The sequence below is a fragment of the Myxine glutinosa genome, chromosome 8, assembly GCF_964187855.1.
Source record: "Myxine glutinosa chromosome 8, kmMyxGlut1.1, whole genome shotgun sequence".
NCBI classification, from domain to species: domain Eukaryota; kingdom Metazoa; phylum Chordata; class Myxini; order Myxiniformes; family Myxinidae; genus Myxine; species Myxine glutinosa.
The window spans coordinates 27074854-27087523 of record NC_136268.1 but is presented as its reverse complement, the minus strand read 5'-3'; the positions used below and the strand labels follow the sequence as shown (position 1 = coordinate 27087523).

The window sequence follows — 12670 nt, the reverse complement described above, 5'->3', positions numbered from 1 at the left end:
AGACAGAATGTCCAGTTTAACCTCGATCTGATGGACGGCACGCACACTGATGCTTCGCCTTGCATGTGAAACACCAGGATGACAGGAGCTGGGCCGAGATTCTAACTCGAGCGAGACAACGAGTGTACATACCTCCTGGCTATCCTGTGAGTCCCTCTCCCCACAATAGGGAACCTTAACACCACCCACTCTCACTTCCCCCGGCTATGGCCCTTTCATTATTTCCTGTCCATATGGTCCCTTGCAAACAATCTCCCTGCTCTCTTCTTCTGAACACAACATCAACAGTCTCACACCCTTCTCTTTCAAACGCCCACAATTCCAAGACCCAAATCTCAACCCAATGTTCCAAGACACAAATTTCAAGACATAAGCACCCCGAGGCAGACCATAAGCACCCCGTGTAAGGAGGTACAGATGAATTTATTTCCCATAAATTCATCTGTACCTCCTTTGATTTCCGTCAAGTTTCACTTGACCTACACTATTCAAACTTCAAACACGTTTGATAGGGAAAGAAAGAGTTGAATCCCAAGGGCTCTGAAAAATATGGAGCGTCTAGTTTTACTTGTTAAAGGGAAACGAACGTTTCATAAACTAACCATTACAAGATTCGATTAACAGTGAATTTCTCACTTTATATGGGTGATACTAGAAATTGAACCAATAAACAGGAGATGCAATCTATCTATAATTCCAGTAATCTCTGTACGTTTGTACGTTTGTACGTCTGTACGTCTGTACGTTTGTCTGTGACCGCTGTTTCTCGACAACTACCGGTCCGATATACTTGAAACTTGCCAGGTATATTGCTGGGGACCCGAGGATGTGCCTTTTCAAGGTTTGAAATTAATCGGACAAGTACTTACCGAGCTATGGCGATTTAGCCGTTCGCCGTTCGCTTTGCCGTTGCGAATGGACCAAACCATTCATGTAAATAGAGGGGGGGGGGGGGGGGGGGGTTCTGTGGTCGTTCGCTTTGGCTTTGCGAATGGACCAAACCATTCATGTAAATAGAGGGGGGGGGTTCTGTGGTCGTTCGCTTTGGCTTTGCGAATGGACCAAACCATTCATGTAAATAGAGGGGGGGGTTCTGTGGTCGTTGCGAATGGACCAAACCATTCACATCGAATCATCGAATCACATCGAATGGACCAAACCGTTCGCTTTGGACCAAACCATTGCATGTAAATAGAGGGGGGGGGGGTTCTGTGGTCGTTGCGAATGGACCAAACCATTCATGTAAATAGAGGGGGGGATATAATTTTAGATATAGATATAGTACGGGCATGCCCTAGTGTTTAGTGAATTTATCTGAGAAAATTATTTGTAATCTGTGCAAGATCATGATTGGCTGAGACATGTCGTATAATTATCATAGCCAATCCTTGTCTGGGCTAACGGGATAGCTCAGAGGTACACACACTCAACTCTGAGGTATCTAGCCTGGGTTTGAATCCAGACCCAGTTATGAACTGCCATCTTGGTGTTTCACAGGCTGAGCGACGCATCAATGAGTGCACCACCCCTCAGGTGGATCTTGCTGGTTGTCCCATCTGTCAGCATTAGGTTGGTGGACAGTAATGGCCAGTGCAACAATGAGGGATTTTCTTTCCTTGAGAAAGAGGAAGCAAAATGCTGACCGGCAAGTTGCGTAATCGTGCCATCAAAGGCGTTTTGACACTGTCCCGGCTCACATCATCAACCGCATCAATGCTGCGCAAAACGTGTTATTACAATCCCACCGTACGATTGCCGTGCCAAGGAGATGAAACGCCCGAAACCACTTGAAAGCATCAATTGTATGCTTTTGTAATACCTGTTTTTTTATCTAGCTAATCTGAAATTGAACAAATGAATGTAGCAGTAATGCAAAATATACAAAAGCGTTTTCACTTCACATTGGTAAGTGAGGATGCTGTTCTGGTCGGTATGTAGCTATCCGCTAGTGTGCATATTTCCCTCCCCCCCCCTTTTTTTTTTTCAAACAGTTTCGACAATCATCTTGTCCCTAGGTTTATTTTGTTACACCACCCGAGGGTTAATTCCAGCACAAATTTCAACAACGTTGAATCAAATTCAGAGGGGTCACCAAGGCTTTCAAATTCTAGAAAATTTGAAGAAGAAAAAAACAAGAAGACTTCCTGCAGAGCACCATACTTGCAAAATCCACCCCTCCCCAAAATAAAAAGTTGTCATTGCTGCACTAAAAATTTTCCAATTCATTAAGATTAAAATTGAAGATCTTAATCAAAGCTCGGGTCAATCAAATTCAAATTGATGATTTTTCCGTTGAAAATGTATGATATTAGAAGTTTGACCTTGAGTTGACCTTTGACCTTTTGACCCCAAAAATAGTTGGTTTTCCAATTTCGTGATGTATAATGCAATTGCTCTTTAATTTTCAGGTTAATCGGATGAAAATTGACGATTTTCCAGATGAAAATTGTTATTATAAATTTGACCTTGAGTTGACCTTTTACCATAAAAATAGTCGGTTTCCCAATCCAGTGAGGTACGAAGCAATTGCTGTTTAATTTTCGAGTCAATCGGATGAAAATTATGATTTTGGAAGTTTGACCTTGAGTTGACCTTTGACCTTTTGATCCAAAATTAGTGGTTTCCTAATTTTTTGACTATGCAAATGCTGTTCAATTTTCAAGTCAATCGGATGAAAAATCACAATTTTAGAAATTTGACCAAGACCTTTGACCAAGACCAATGACCTTTGACCTCAATCAATAGGTTTCTTCCTGATAATCAACTCTTACATCTGGTGAAGTTTCTTGAAGATTGGTTTAAAATTGTGACCTCTGGTGATAGACAGACAGACAGACGGACAGTGACAGACAAAACGCACAAACGGCGTCAAAATCTTTGATTTTGCAAGTAATAAAATGAAGCAAACCATTGCATAACCATTTGAAAATTTTTACGAACCAATACGTTTCAGCTCTAACGTACATCCACATGGACTCTATGAGGTCAGTTCTCAAAGTCCTTTGCATTCATTCACTTATTCGGAGATTTTCTCTTGAGGAGATTAGGTATCTCTTCCCTGCTACTTTCCACGACTTGCGAGGTGTTCTTATAATGTTCTTCATTCCATGCTGCTTGTAGGAAGTCTGCACCCATTTTCACTCCCCTTTCAGCCCCATCATTTATGACATTCATGGAGGAAATGCTCTTCAAGGAAGCGCAATACGAGTCCGTCTCAGTACAGTTTTCAACTTCTTCAACAAGAAAGTCATGTTCCAGTTTCAGGTTGTGGATGTGAACCAAGAGTCCGAGCTAACAAGGTCGGCAAGTGATGTTCTTTTGCTGATTTATACAGGAAAGTTTGGTTTCCATAACTTCTACCAAATTGCTGTTTAGGTACTGTGACTTCCCCAGCTGGTTTGATGGCAAGTAGACTGTTGGATACACCTCGTTTTTCCTCCCTCAGGTACGATTTAGCTGAAGAGTGCAAGGTGCACCATTTCGCCAGTTAGTACCAAAGGTGTCTCTTTAATGCTGTGATGGCGCTCCGCGACACAGCAGGATTGCCGACCCTCGTAGGCAAGTAGGGTCTTGACGCTTTTTTGTGACGTTTATCGTTACTTGGTCGTGGAGTTGGCTCGTCTTTAGGACGTTTCGGTTCATAATTAGGCTCAACTTATCCGGATTTGGATTCGTTCTCGTGTTCCGTACCGGCTTCAATTTAACTAGACAAAGTGCTGAAATTCCTTTTCATGTTTTGTCTGGATCTTTCTCTTCTTGAGGTCTCGGCCTCCTCTCGATCCTTCTTCCATTGGATCTTGCCAAATAGCACTTTATCTTGGCTACTGAATGTCGCAACACATCTGCACACCACATCTAATGGGTTATCAATACCACATCAAGGATACCGCATCCACAAGGATACCACATCTAATGGGTTATCAATCTTCATTGATTTCAAGAAGTCTCTATCTTCAGGATGCTTTATCATACTTTCAGCATTCGCCGGGCAAATTTGGAAAGTTTTCTCTTGCTCTGTCTTCTTCTGCTCCAATTTTTCTACTGAACTCTTTGCACTTCTGCGATTTTTGGGGATCTCTCTCATCTTGTTATCTTCCCAAAGCTTCAATATCTTCTTGTGGCCCTTCCTCTCAGAGTATTGGAATATTTTCCTTTTCATAGAGTATTATCAACATTCAATAGACTATCTTTGCACTCCCATTTACTTCTGTTGTGTGGAAAGCCCTCCCCTTTGTGATAACGGTAAACAGTGTGAAACCTGTATGCATGTTGGTAGGCGCAGTCCAGTAATCTCAGCGTATGATGCAGTTATGGTGCTTCCCAATCCAAATATCTGTGCCGTCTAGACAGTCTGCTTGCTCTCGACCCCACTATCTGACTTTTCTCCCTCTTGCCCATTTTCTGGTGCACCTTCATCCATCACTACGTCGTCCCTCGTCGAGAAGGAAAAAAAAAAGAAGAAGCAAATTTACTCTCTAATTCTGAACTTTTAAATAACATTTCTGAAAACAAAAGTGATATTCATGAGGTCGGATACCAGCCCTGAAACTGAAGAAATTGAAAGGCATTCCCAGTAGTCGTACCTGGCCATTCTTCATTGTTTTTACGATGTTTGGGGGTGATTTGACAGGTATGAGCTAACCTGGTCACTGGTTTAACATCAAAATCTGGGAAAATCTAGAACATGGAATACTGGAAAGATCAAACCTACAGTGGTCCCCCTAAACATTATCCAAATCAGCGCAAACTTCACAGGTATGATTTTTATTCATAATGGAACGTTTGTAGGGTAGGGACGGGGAGTTTTCAAACCAAGGGGAAAATGATGCACCCTACTATCCGCACTTAGCAGTATTAATTTATTACTCAGGTGTGTCATGCAGACTGTACAAGTGTGAAGCACGCAGTCAAAACAGGCATTCCTGGGTTAAGATTGTCTGCTGTAAGGATAGGCAACCTCCTCTGACGAGGGTGGAAGGAAGCAGTTGCTGAAATATTGATAGGTTCACATTTCTTCTTTTCGTTCATATGCAGCAAAAGGATGCGGGATAGCATCATTGGCTGAAGGTGCAGCTGTGCCGCTGATGCAATGCCCTCTGCTGGTTTGGGCAGGATTTGCAATTTGTTTAGAGTGCCGGCGATAGCTTGCCTACTTTTCCCGAAGGACACAGTGGGATATTTAATGCCCACCAACGAATGCTCGGCTCACACTTATTTAGGCATAGTCTGGAAATTGAAATTCCATGTTATTTTTCCTCCTTTCTTTTTACCCTCGCCTGAGGAGAGGATATTGCATTTGAGTCCGTTTGTTTGTCTTTGTTTGTCTGTCTGTTTGTTTGTTTGTCCACACAGAATAAATATGATTATCTCTGCAACCGTTGGTCCGATTGATAGGAAATTTTCACCATAGGTGCAACTCCAACTGTATAATTTTTAATGATAATTATGACGTCATAGCTCACTTGGTATGGGCGCCATTTTGGAAAAACCGAAAAACTTTGCACCTCTATCTCCGAAAGCGCTGTTTAGAAAAAATTGAGACATGGCTCATTGTAAAGAACTCTCCATGTGGAATAACATATGTTAATGATGATGTCATAGGTGCCTCTATTATGACGTCATAATTTGACAAGTACAAAACTTCATCCGATCAAGATGAAATTTCTTGAGCATCATCCCGGGATAAATTGGTGGAGGGGAAAAAAATAATTATGACGCCATCGGTCACGTGGTTCGGCCGCCATATTTGTTTTAACACAAAAGCCTTAAAAACCACTGAAAACATCCTGGTGAGGGTCTGCAATCTCTGATTGCTCTTTATCGTTTTTTTTATTGTTTTTTTTTTTACCCAAGTAGTGTACTTATACACATGTTCACCATTGCAGTCGTGAACCCAGCAACCACTGATTCCTCGCTCTATTATTGTTCATAATTTGATTATGCTATAACAGTGCTGGCATTTGTGGTGTGCAGTGGCACAACACACAAAGTGTGTGTGTTGGTGTGCAACTCTCTACCGTACATGCTACCAGCGGTGGAGAATTCAACATATTCGGGCCTTTCTGTGGACCAGCTCGTCATGAAGATTGGAGAGGTAAAGCTATTTGCACACGTTGCTGATTTATTTTCTCCCCATATCATTTACCAGTTGTTTATGTTTATTGTAACACTCTGGTGTCACTTCACCATCACTGCCACATCACACGATTCCGAATGTTCGATGATGATTCCGAGTTTGATGATTCCGAGTTTGTTCCGACATGGATGTTCAGAATGGTTTGTGTGTGCCAGCGTGGGATCCATTTCTCAGTGATCTCTCCACGGAGGGTGCCTGCTCTGCAGCATCTCTTTGATAAAGGTGGAGTGCCCGTGTCTGAAGCTGCACTGAGATTGTACCATCAAGACCCTCGGCACATGGTGCTTGTCCGAGGACTTGCTTTGCCTGGTACTTGGCCACCCCCAAGCGCATTACACAAAATGGTCCAGCTCTACCCACTTGGTCTGTATTATATTCCCTAATCTGTACGAGGTATGTGAGGCAGATAGATGGTGCCCGCTGTTGTCTGAATTGATTCTTTCTACCACGGTTGCGAGTTTAAAATAAGGAATTTTTGTTTACTCTTCAAGAGAGCATCATCCTTCATGTTTCCTGCACAGAACGTGAACTGGTCCTGACAAACCAGATTCCCACAGTACCCGGAATTGCATTGGCTTCCCAGCAGGGCCAAGCACGGAGTCTTCCTCCTACATCTGTACCGGCAGCCCCAACTGCAATCACAGCCAACGCCACACAACAGGGTACGTCGTGTGAAATTTCACTCTTGTATCACTACCTCATGAATGGACACCCTTCCACCCTCTTTTTCTTTCTTCTCTCCTACCCATTTATTTCAATAATGATGACACAGGCTGCATAGTGCTAGCATAACATAGAACAATATAAGTGTGTGCGCGTGCACCGAAGCAGACTCGATGGTGTAATGATTTGAGCGTTTGCCCTGAGTCTGTGAGGTCGGTGGTTCAAACCCCCTTCGAGACATACCAAAGACTTTAAAAATGGTACGTGCTGCTTCTTTGCTTGACGCTCAGAATTTAAATGGATATAGCATGGACAATAAATGCTGGGAAGGCAATGGCAAACCACCCTGTATGACTCCTGCCAAGAAACTGCTTTGGGAGCACCAATGCTCTGTAAAGAGTGTGGTACATCAAAATCATATGTGTGTATGTATGTGTGCATGTACGTACGTACATCAAAATTTGTAAAACAAAAGTATTCTTTACATTCTAATGGGTTGTTAACAAACGCTAAGAGACGGAGTTTATGATTCTTCGTTGAAGACAAATGTTAAGGGATGATCTGGAACATAACTATATATATTTTAAAGAAAGAAGGCACTTCCACACAAGAAAGTCAAAAAAGTAGATCTATTCTGCAAATTTGAGCAAATGTACAAGAGCAGTCTCGGTGTCGGTGACGTTTCACACGCTTCACAGCAAGCTTCCTCAGGCCAATCGACCACGAGCCCCAGCGCTTGCCGGTTTTTAGTCACCATGTGGCTGCTTCTGGTCACGTGACGGTGCTTGAGGTCAGATGGAGGAGTTTTTTAAATAATTTTTGCAAACCTCAAGCAAAATAAATGTCAAGGCACATCATTGATGGGTTGCTCTGCTAGTTTGCTCTGCTCTTTGCTATACCCATTTTTGATCAAGACTCCTCTAACTAAGTCAGAATATGTTGTCAATAGTCAGTCTAGGTTCCCACCCAAAGAAGAGGTAGTATGGGGAATATTCGGTCTGAGTGCGGTGTGCAGATGTATGCATAAATGACTTCAGACAGATACTTCAGTCACACGCGTTTCTTTACAGGGGGCAGTGAGGTGTCTTGGTACTCACACGTGATCTGGTGTCCTTTTAGTTTTGATTGTCGATTGTAAGTGCTTTTTTAGGAGGCTGTGTACCACAGCTCTTTCGGTCCATGGGATGGCAAGAGTCGAAATCCAGGAAATACTCAGTGTGAGTGGGCTACCTGTAGACAATAATTGCCAACCTTTCTTCAGAACTTCTTGTCACCATGGTGTCTAGGGAAAGTGAGGGTGAGTGAGGGTGTTTAACCACCTCTCTGGGACAGATGACAAATGTGTCGTCAACGAAATGGTACTATACACTTGGTTGTGTAATGAGGGATGGGATGATATGTTCCTCCATCTCCTCCATCACAATGTTCGCTACCACAGCAGATACAGGAGAGCCCAGGTGGTACCAAACACCTGTTTTGCATTATATTTAGTTAAAACCGAAATAAGTAGAAGACAAGCAAGCACTGAGACTATGACACCCATCGATGGGATTTAACATGCCACACACCTGTTTCCAGCAATTTTCCTTTAATAAGCGCAGTCCAGCAACCTCGACCGCCAGAGCTATGGGGACATTGGTAAACAAGGATACCACATCGAAGGGTACCATGGTTTCGTGCGCTTTGATGGTGACGTGCTTCACTTTTTGTGCAAAATCCAAGCTGTTGCGTAAAACTTGCTCCGTTTGTCCACCCAATGTTTGAGGATGTTGACGAGAAACTTGGACAAAGTATAGGATAGTCCGTTGATGCACGATACCATGAGACATAATGGAAGGAGAGAGCTGAAACATCTTCAAGCTTCCCTCTTACGGCTTTCCTCCTTCACTCTGCTCTCGCATGTTCAGCTTTCTCTCTGACCACTCTATCTCCGTAATTGTTGATGGTTCAACATTTCCCTTCTTCCCTACCAACAGTGGTGTCCCTCAGGGTTCTGTCCTGTCTCCATCACTCTTCCTTCTTTTTATCAATGACCTTTCTTCTACAAATAACCAAATACACTTGTATACTGATGACTCGACATTATATTCCTCCATCTTTTTCCCAACTGCCCCATCTTCCCTCACTCGATCTACATCTCGTTTGATCACAGCCACCTCTTTAAATTAGGATTTGGAAAAGATTTCCCAGTGGGGCAAATGTAATCAAGTGAGGTCTCATGCTGATAAAACTCAATTTCTTCCCATCTCTCTCTCTAAAACTCCTCTCAATTATCCAATCTCCTTTGAAAGCTCGGTAATTACAACATGCGATTCAATAAACCTACTTGGTATTACCCTAACTTCAAATTTATATTGGAATCCACACATTACACAAATAGCTAAGTCTGCGTTGAAGAAACTAGGAGTCCTGTTCAGATGTCAAAGATTCTTCTGTTCTCAACAGTTGCTTCAACTATATAAAGCTCCATACCTCATCCCTCAGATCAGCAGTCTGCAGCCTCCTCACTCTCTGCAGACCTTGACAAAATCACAGACTGGTCAAACAAGTGGAACATGTCTTTCAATCCTGACAATTCTCACACTCTTACGATGTCTCTCCGAAAATACTGACTGGACAACCCTCCCATCTACTTTCTCAACAATCCTCTCCAAGAAGTTCTCTCACTCAAGCTTTTGGGTCTCACTATCTGCCATGATCTTTCCTAGGAAAACCACATTTCCAATCTGGCCTCCAAAGCCAGTCGCCGACTGGGCATCCTCCGTCGTGCAAAGTCCTTCCTTGGCACACCTGAGCTCCTCACCACATACAAGGCTTTCATCCGCAGCTCAATGGAATACTGTTCTCATCTCTGGGCTGGTGCTCCTGCCTCACACCTAGCTCGGCATCACTCTGTTGAAACCAAAGCTTTCAGAATCATTGGAATCTCCCGCGATGAAGCTAACTCCGAGGGCCTTTCACTCACTCCCCGCAAGCAGGTTGGTGGACTTTCTGTCTTCTACCGACTCCTCTCCAGCCTTGCTCCCCCAGCTTTGTCTGTGCTCTGTTCCCCAAATATTCCTACAGGTCGCACAAGATCTGCCAGCAACCCTCTTCTGGTGAAACAGCCAAAATCAAGACCCTCTATTCACCTTCACTCTTTCATTCCTCTCTTCTCCTGCCTCTGGAACAAACTCCCTCACTCTCTTCAATCTCACTCCTCCCTCCAGGTCTTTAAAACAGCTGTTCACCACCATCTCTTATCTTCCCCCATCCAAAACCTTGATCTTATCTACCCCTGTTAATTTCGCCCCAGATCCACTTTTCTGAAATACCGACTTCTTTCCTTGAGGTCCTTGCAGTGTCCATGTGTTTTATACCTCTCCCACCTCCCCCCCCTTCCCATGCCTCTTCCCTCCCAAGCCCCCCCCCCCCACAGATCTCCCGATGTCCCTGTTCTCTACTGTTGTTCTTGTGTGCTTCCCTCTCTCTCCCCATCTTGTCTCCCGCTCCCTGTATTATATGTTTTTTTATGTGTCCGTTTAATATTATTTTTTTGATTAATGTTAGCTCTTACACGAGTCTCGATCTAGTATACAAAAAAAGAAAAAGGAAAAGGATTGATTCATCCTGTATAGAGAACTGCTCTCACATCTGGGGAGATTCTAGCTCCACATACTTACTGGACAGAATTTAATCCAAAGTAATCCGACTTATCAACTCTCCCAATCTGACCTCAAAACGCGACCTGCTCGAATTACTCCGCAAAGTTGGCTCTCTTTCTCTTTTCTACAGATATTACTTCGGTTTCTGCTCCCAAGAATTGCTGCTTGTGTACCTCCACCATTAGCGATACCACAGAACACTCGACAGACCGCTACAACAGACCGCACGATTATTGTGCGGCCATTGGCAACTCAAGGGTGGGCCGTTATGATGTTTGTTTCTTCGCCTCCACTGCCAAACTCCGAAACTCTTTACCTACTCATGTTTTTTCACAAACACTTCTGACATTCCCTTTTTCAAAAAGTAGATTTTTTTTTTTTACTTCCTCAAAAACTCTTAGAATATTCTCTCTTTCTTCACTTTTCTATCAATGCAGCTATTTTACTTAAGGCCTGGCCTCGATGAGGACTATATTGTCCGCAAATGGAGCCGTCAACATTAAAATAAATAAATAAAAATCTTCAAGGCGTTCTGAAGACCCAATGCCTGACAGATTGCTACCGAAAACGGGTGCGATCTTGACGAGGCCAAAAAACGACTGTCCCACAGCAACAACCATTAGGTTATTGTGGTTTGCGTTTTGTGCCAGGTGTGTCGCAACGGATTGGCAAGGTTTTATAATCGGCAGGTGTGAGGGTAAATTTCAAAGCTATGTTCACCATGAGGCAGGCACTGATGCACGTCAAGGACAAGCTGCCAGGAATGACCGAGCAGGGATGGTTTACTCTGTTCCCTGTGTTTGTGGGGCTGAATATGTTGTTGAGACGGGAAGAATCTTGGGACAATGCATCACCAAGCATCGCAAGGCCTTTGAATGCAATTTCCCCAGGAGATCTGCCATTGTCAAACATGGGCTGAAGGGTGACCGGCCATGTTCCACTATGGGATAGTGTCAGCATTTTGGGTGCAAACCCCAGTAAAGCCAAAAGACGGATTTCGGAGGCATGGCATGTGGAGGAAACCATTACATCACTCATGGAGGAAGTGGGTGACTTTCCGCCAGTGTTTGTTTCACTCGTGTGGAAACGAGCCAGGGATTTTGCTGCATTTTGCATTTTGACTGCATTTTGCTATCAACCCGCATTACGCAGCATATAAATTAGTAACTTGTTTGGATTCACACTGATTTATGTTGTTACTTCATATGAATCTCCACACTTACCTCCCCACCCTCCACCTCTCACCCTATCTTACATTATTTCACAATCATTACACGATGGCTCAGGCCATTACATGTCATGTTTATAATATAATCCATTTAAGTTAATTGATTTAAATTACTACCATCACTTGAAGCAAGGAATGCATTCATATCTGTTTGTGCTTCATCAAGTTAGTTGAATTGTGTTGCTGTCGGTGAGAATTAACATTTGATTGAATGGTTGGTTTGATTTAACATCCCAAAATGTGGTTTTATTAGGTTTAACCCGCTTGGTTTAATGTATGGTTTGCTTTGATCGAACGTACTGAAATTTGAAGGGCACGAGTCTGGTTCCAGAACGGCATTGAGTGATGGGTTTGTTTTCCCCACCCCCTCTCTCTTGTATATAAGGGGGATTTAGAGTTGTTGTACACCGCTACTTTCCTATGCAATCCCCAGACGCTGCATAGCGTCATTGCCAGGCACCAAAGAGGGCCCAGCAATCACGCACGCTGAAAGGGAGTACTCAGTTGTCACTCCGGTGTCTTTCTTGTTTGTTTTCTTGTTTTTTTTTCTTGTTTGCTTGTTTGTTTGTTTTCTTGTTTGTTTGTTTGTCCAGGCGATATCTCAGCCATCCTTGGAGCGAGGAAGCTGAAATTTCGGCACAATAGTGAGCAAGTGCTTAGGCAAAAATAGTATTTTTTTGTTTTTTGATCAATCAAAGAATTCATTAGTGACTTAATTATTATCGATTAATTCCGTACTTATTTATTTCCTTTCTCTTCTGGGCATTATCTCAGTCACCTTTTGAGTTAGGAAGCTGATATTTGTACATGACAATGACAAAGTGATTTGGATGTAAAGGCTCTTTTCGATTTATTGATTAATCACTTCATCAATTAATTATTTAACTATTCGATTAATGGCTTAATTTTTTTCCAGATTCGGATGAAACGGTGGTGGTTTAGGTATTCTATTAGCAAATTGTTTAATTATTTAATTATTTTATGATTATTATTTATTTA

The 12670-nt window shown here is 42.8% G+C and overlaps 1 protein-coding gene across 2 annotated transcripts in view; it reads left to right on the top strand.

Moving 5' to 3' along the window:
* The window catches only part of MED25 (mediator complex subunit 25), an 84911-nt gene that overhangs the window by 25627 nt on the left and 46614 nt on the right, over window positions 1-12670 (top strand). The window contains exons 5-7 of one of the 2 annotated variants that reach the window (XM_068124162.2): window positions 5974-6094; window positions 6292-6499; window positions 6658-6798. In XM_068124162.2, the coding sequence (XP_067980263.1) occupies window positions 5974-6094; window positions 6292-6499; window positions 6658-6798 (470 nt within the window). The remainder of the gene's footprint in view (window positions 1-5973; window positions 6095-6291; window positions 6500-6657; window positions 6799-12670) is intronic. The other variant, XM_068124163.2, reaches the window with a different exon arrangement.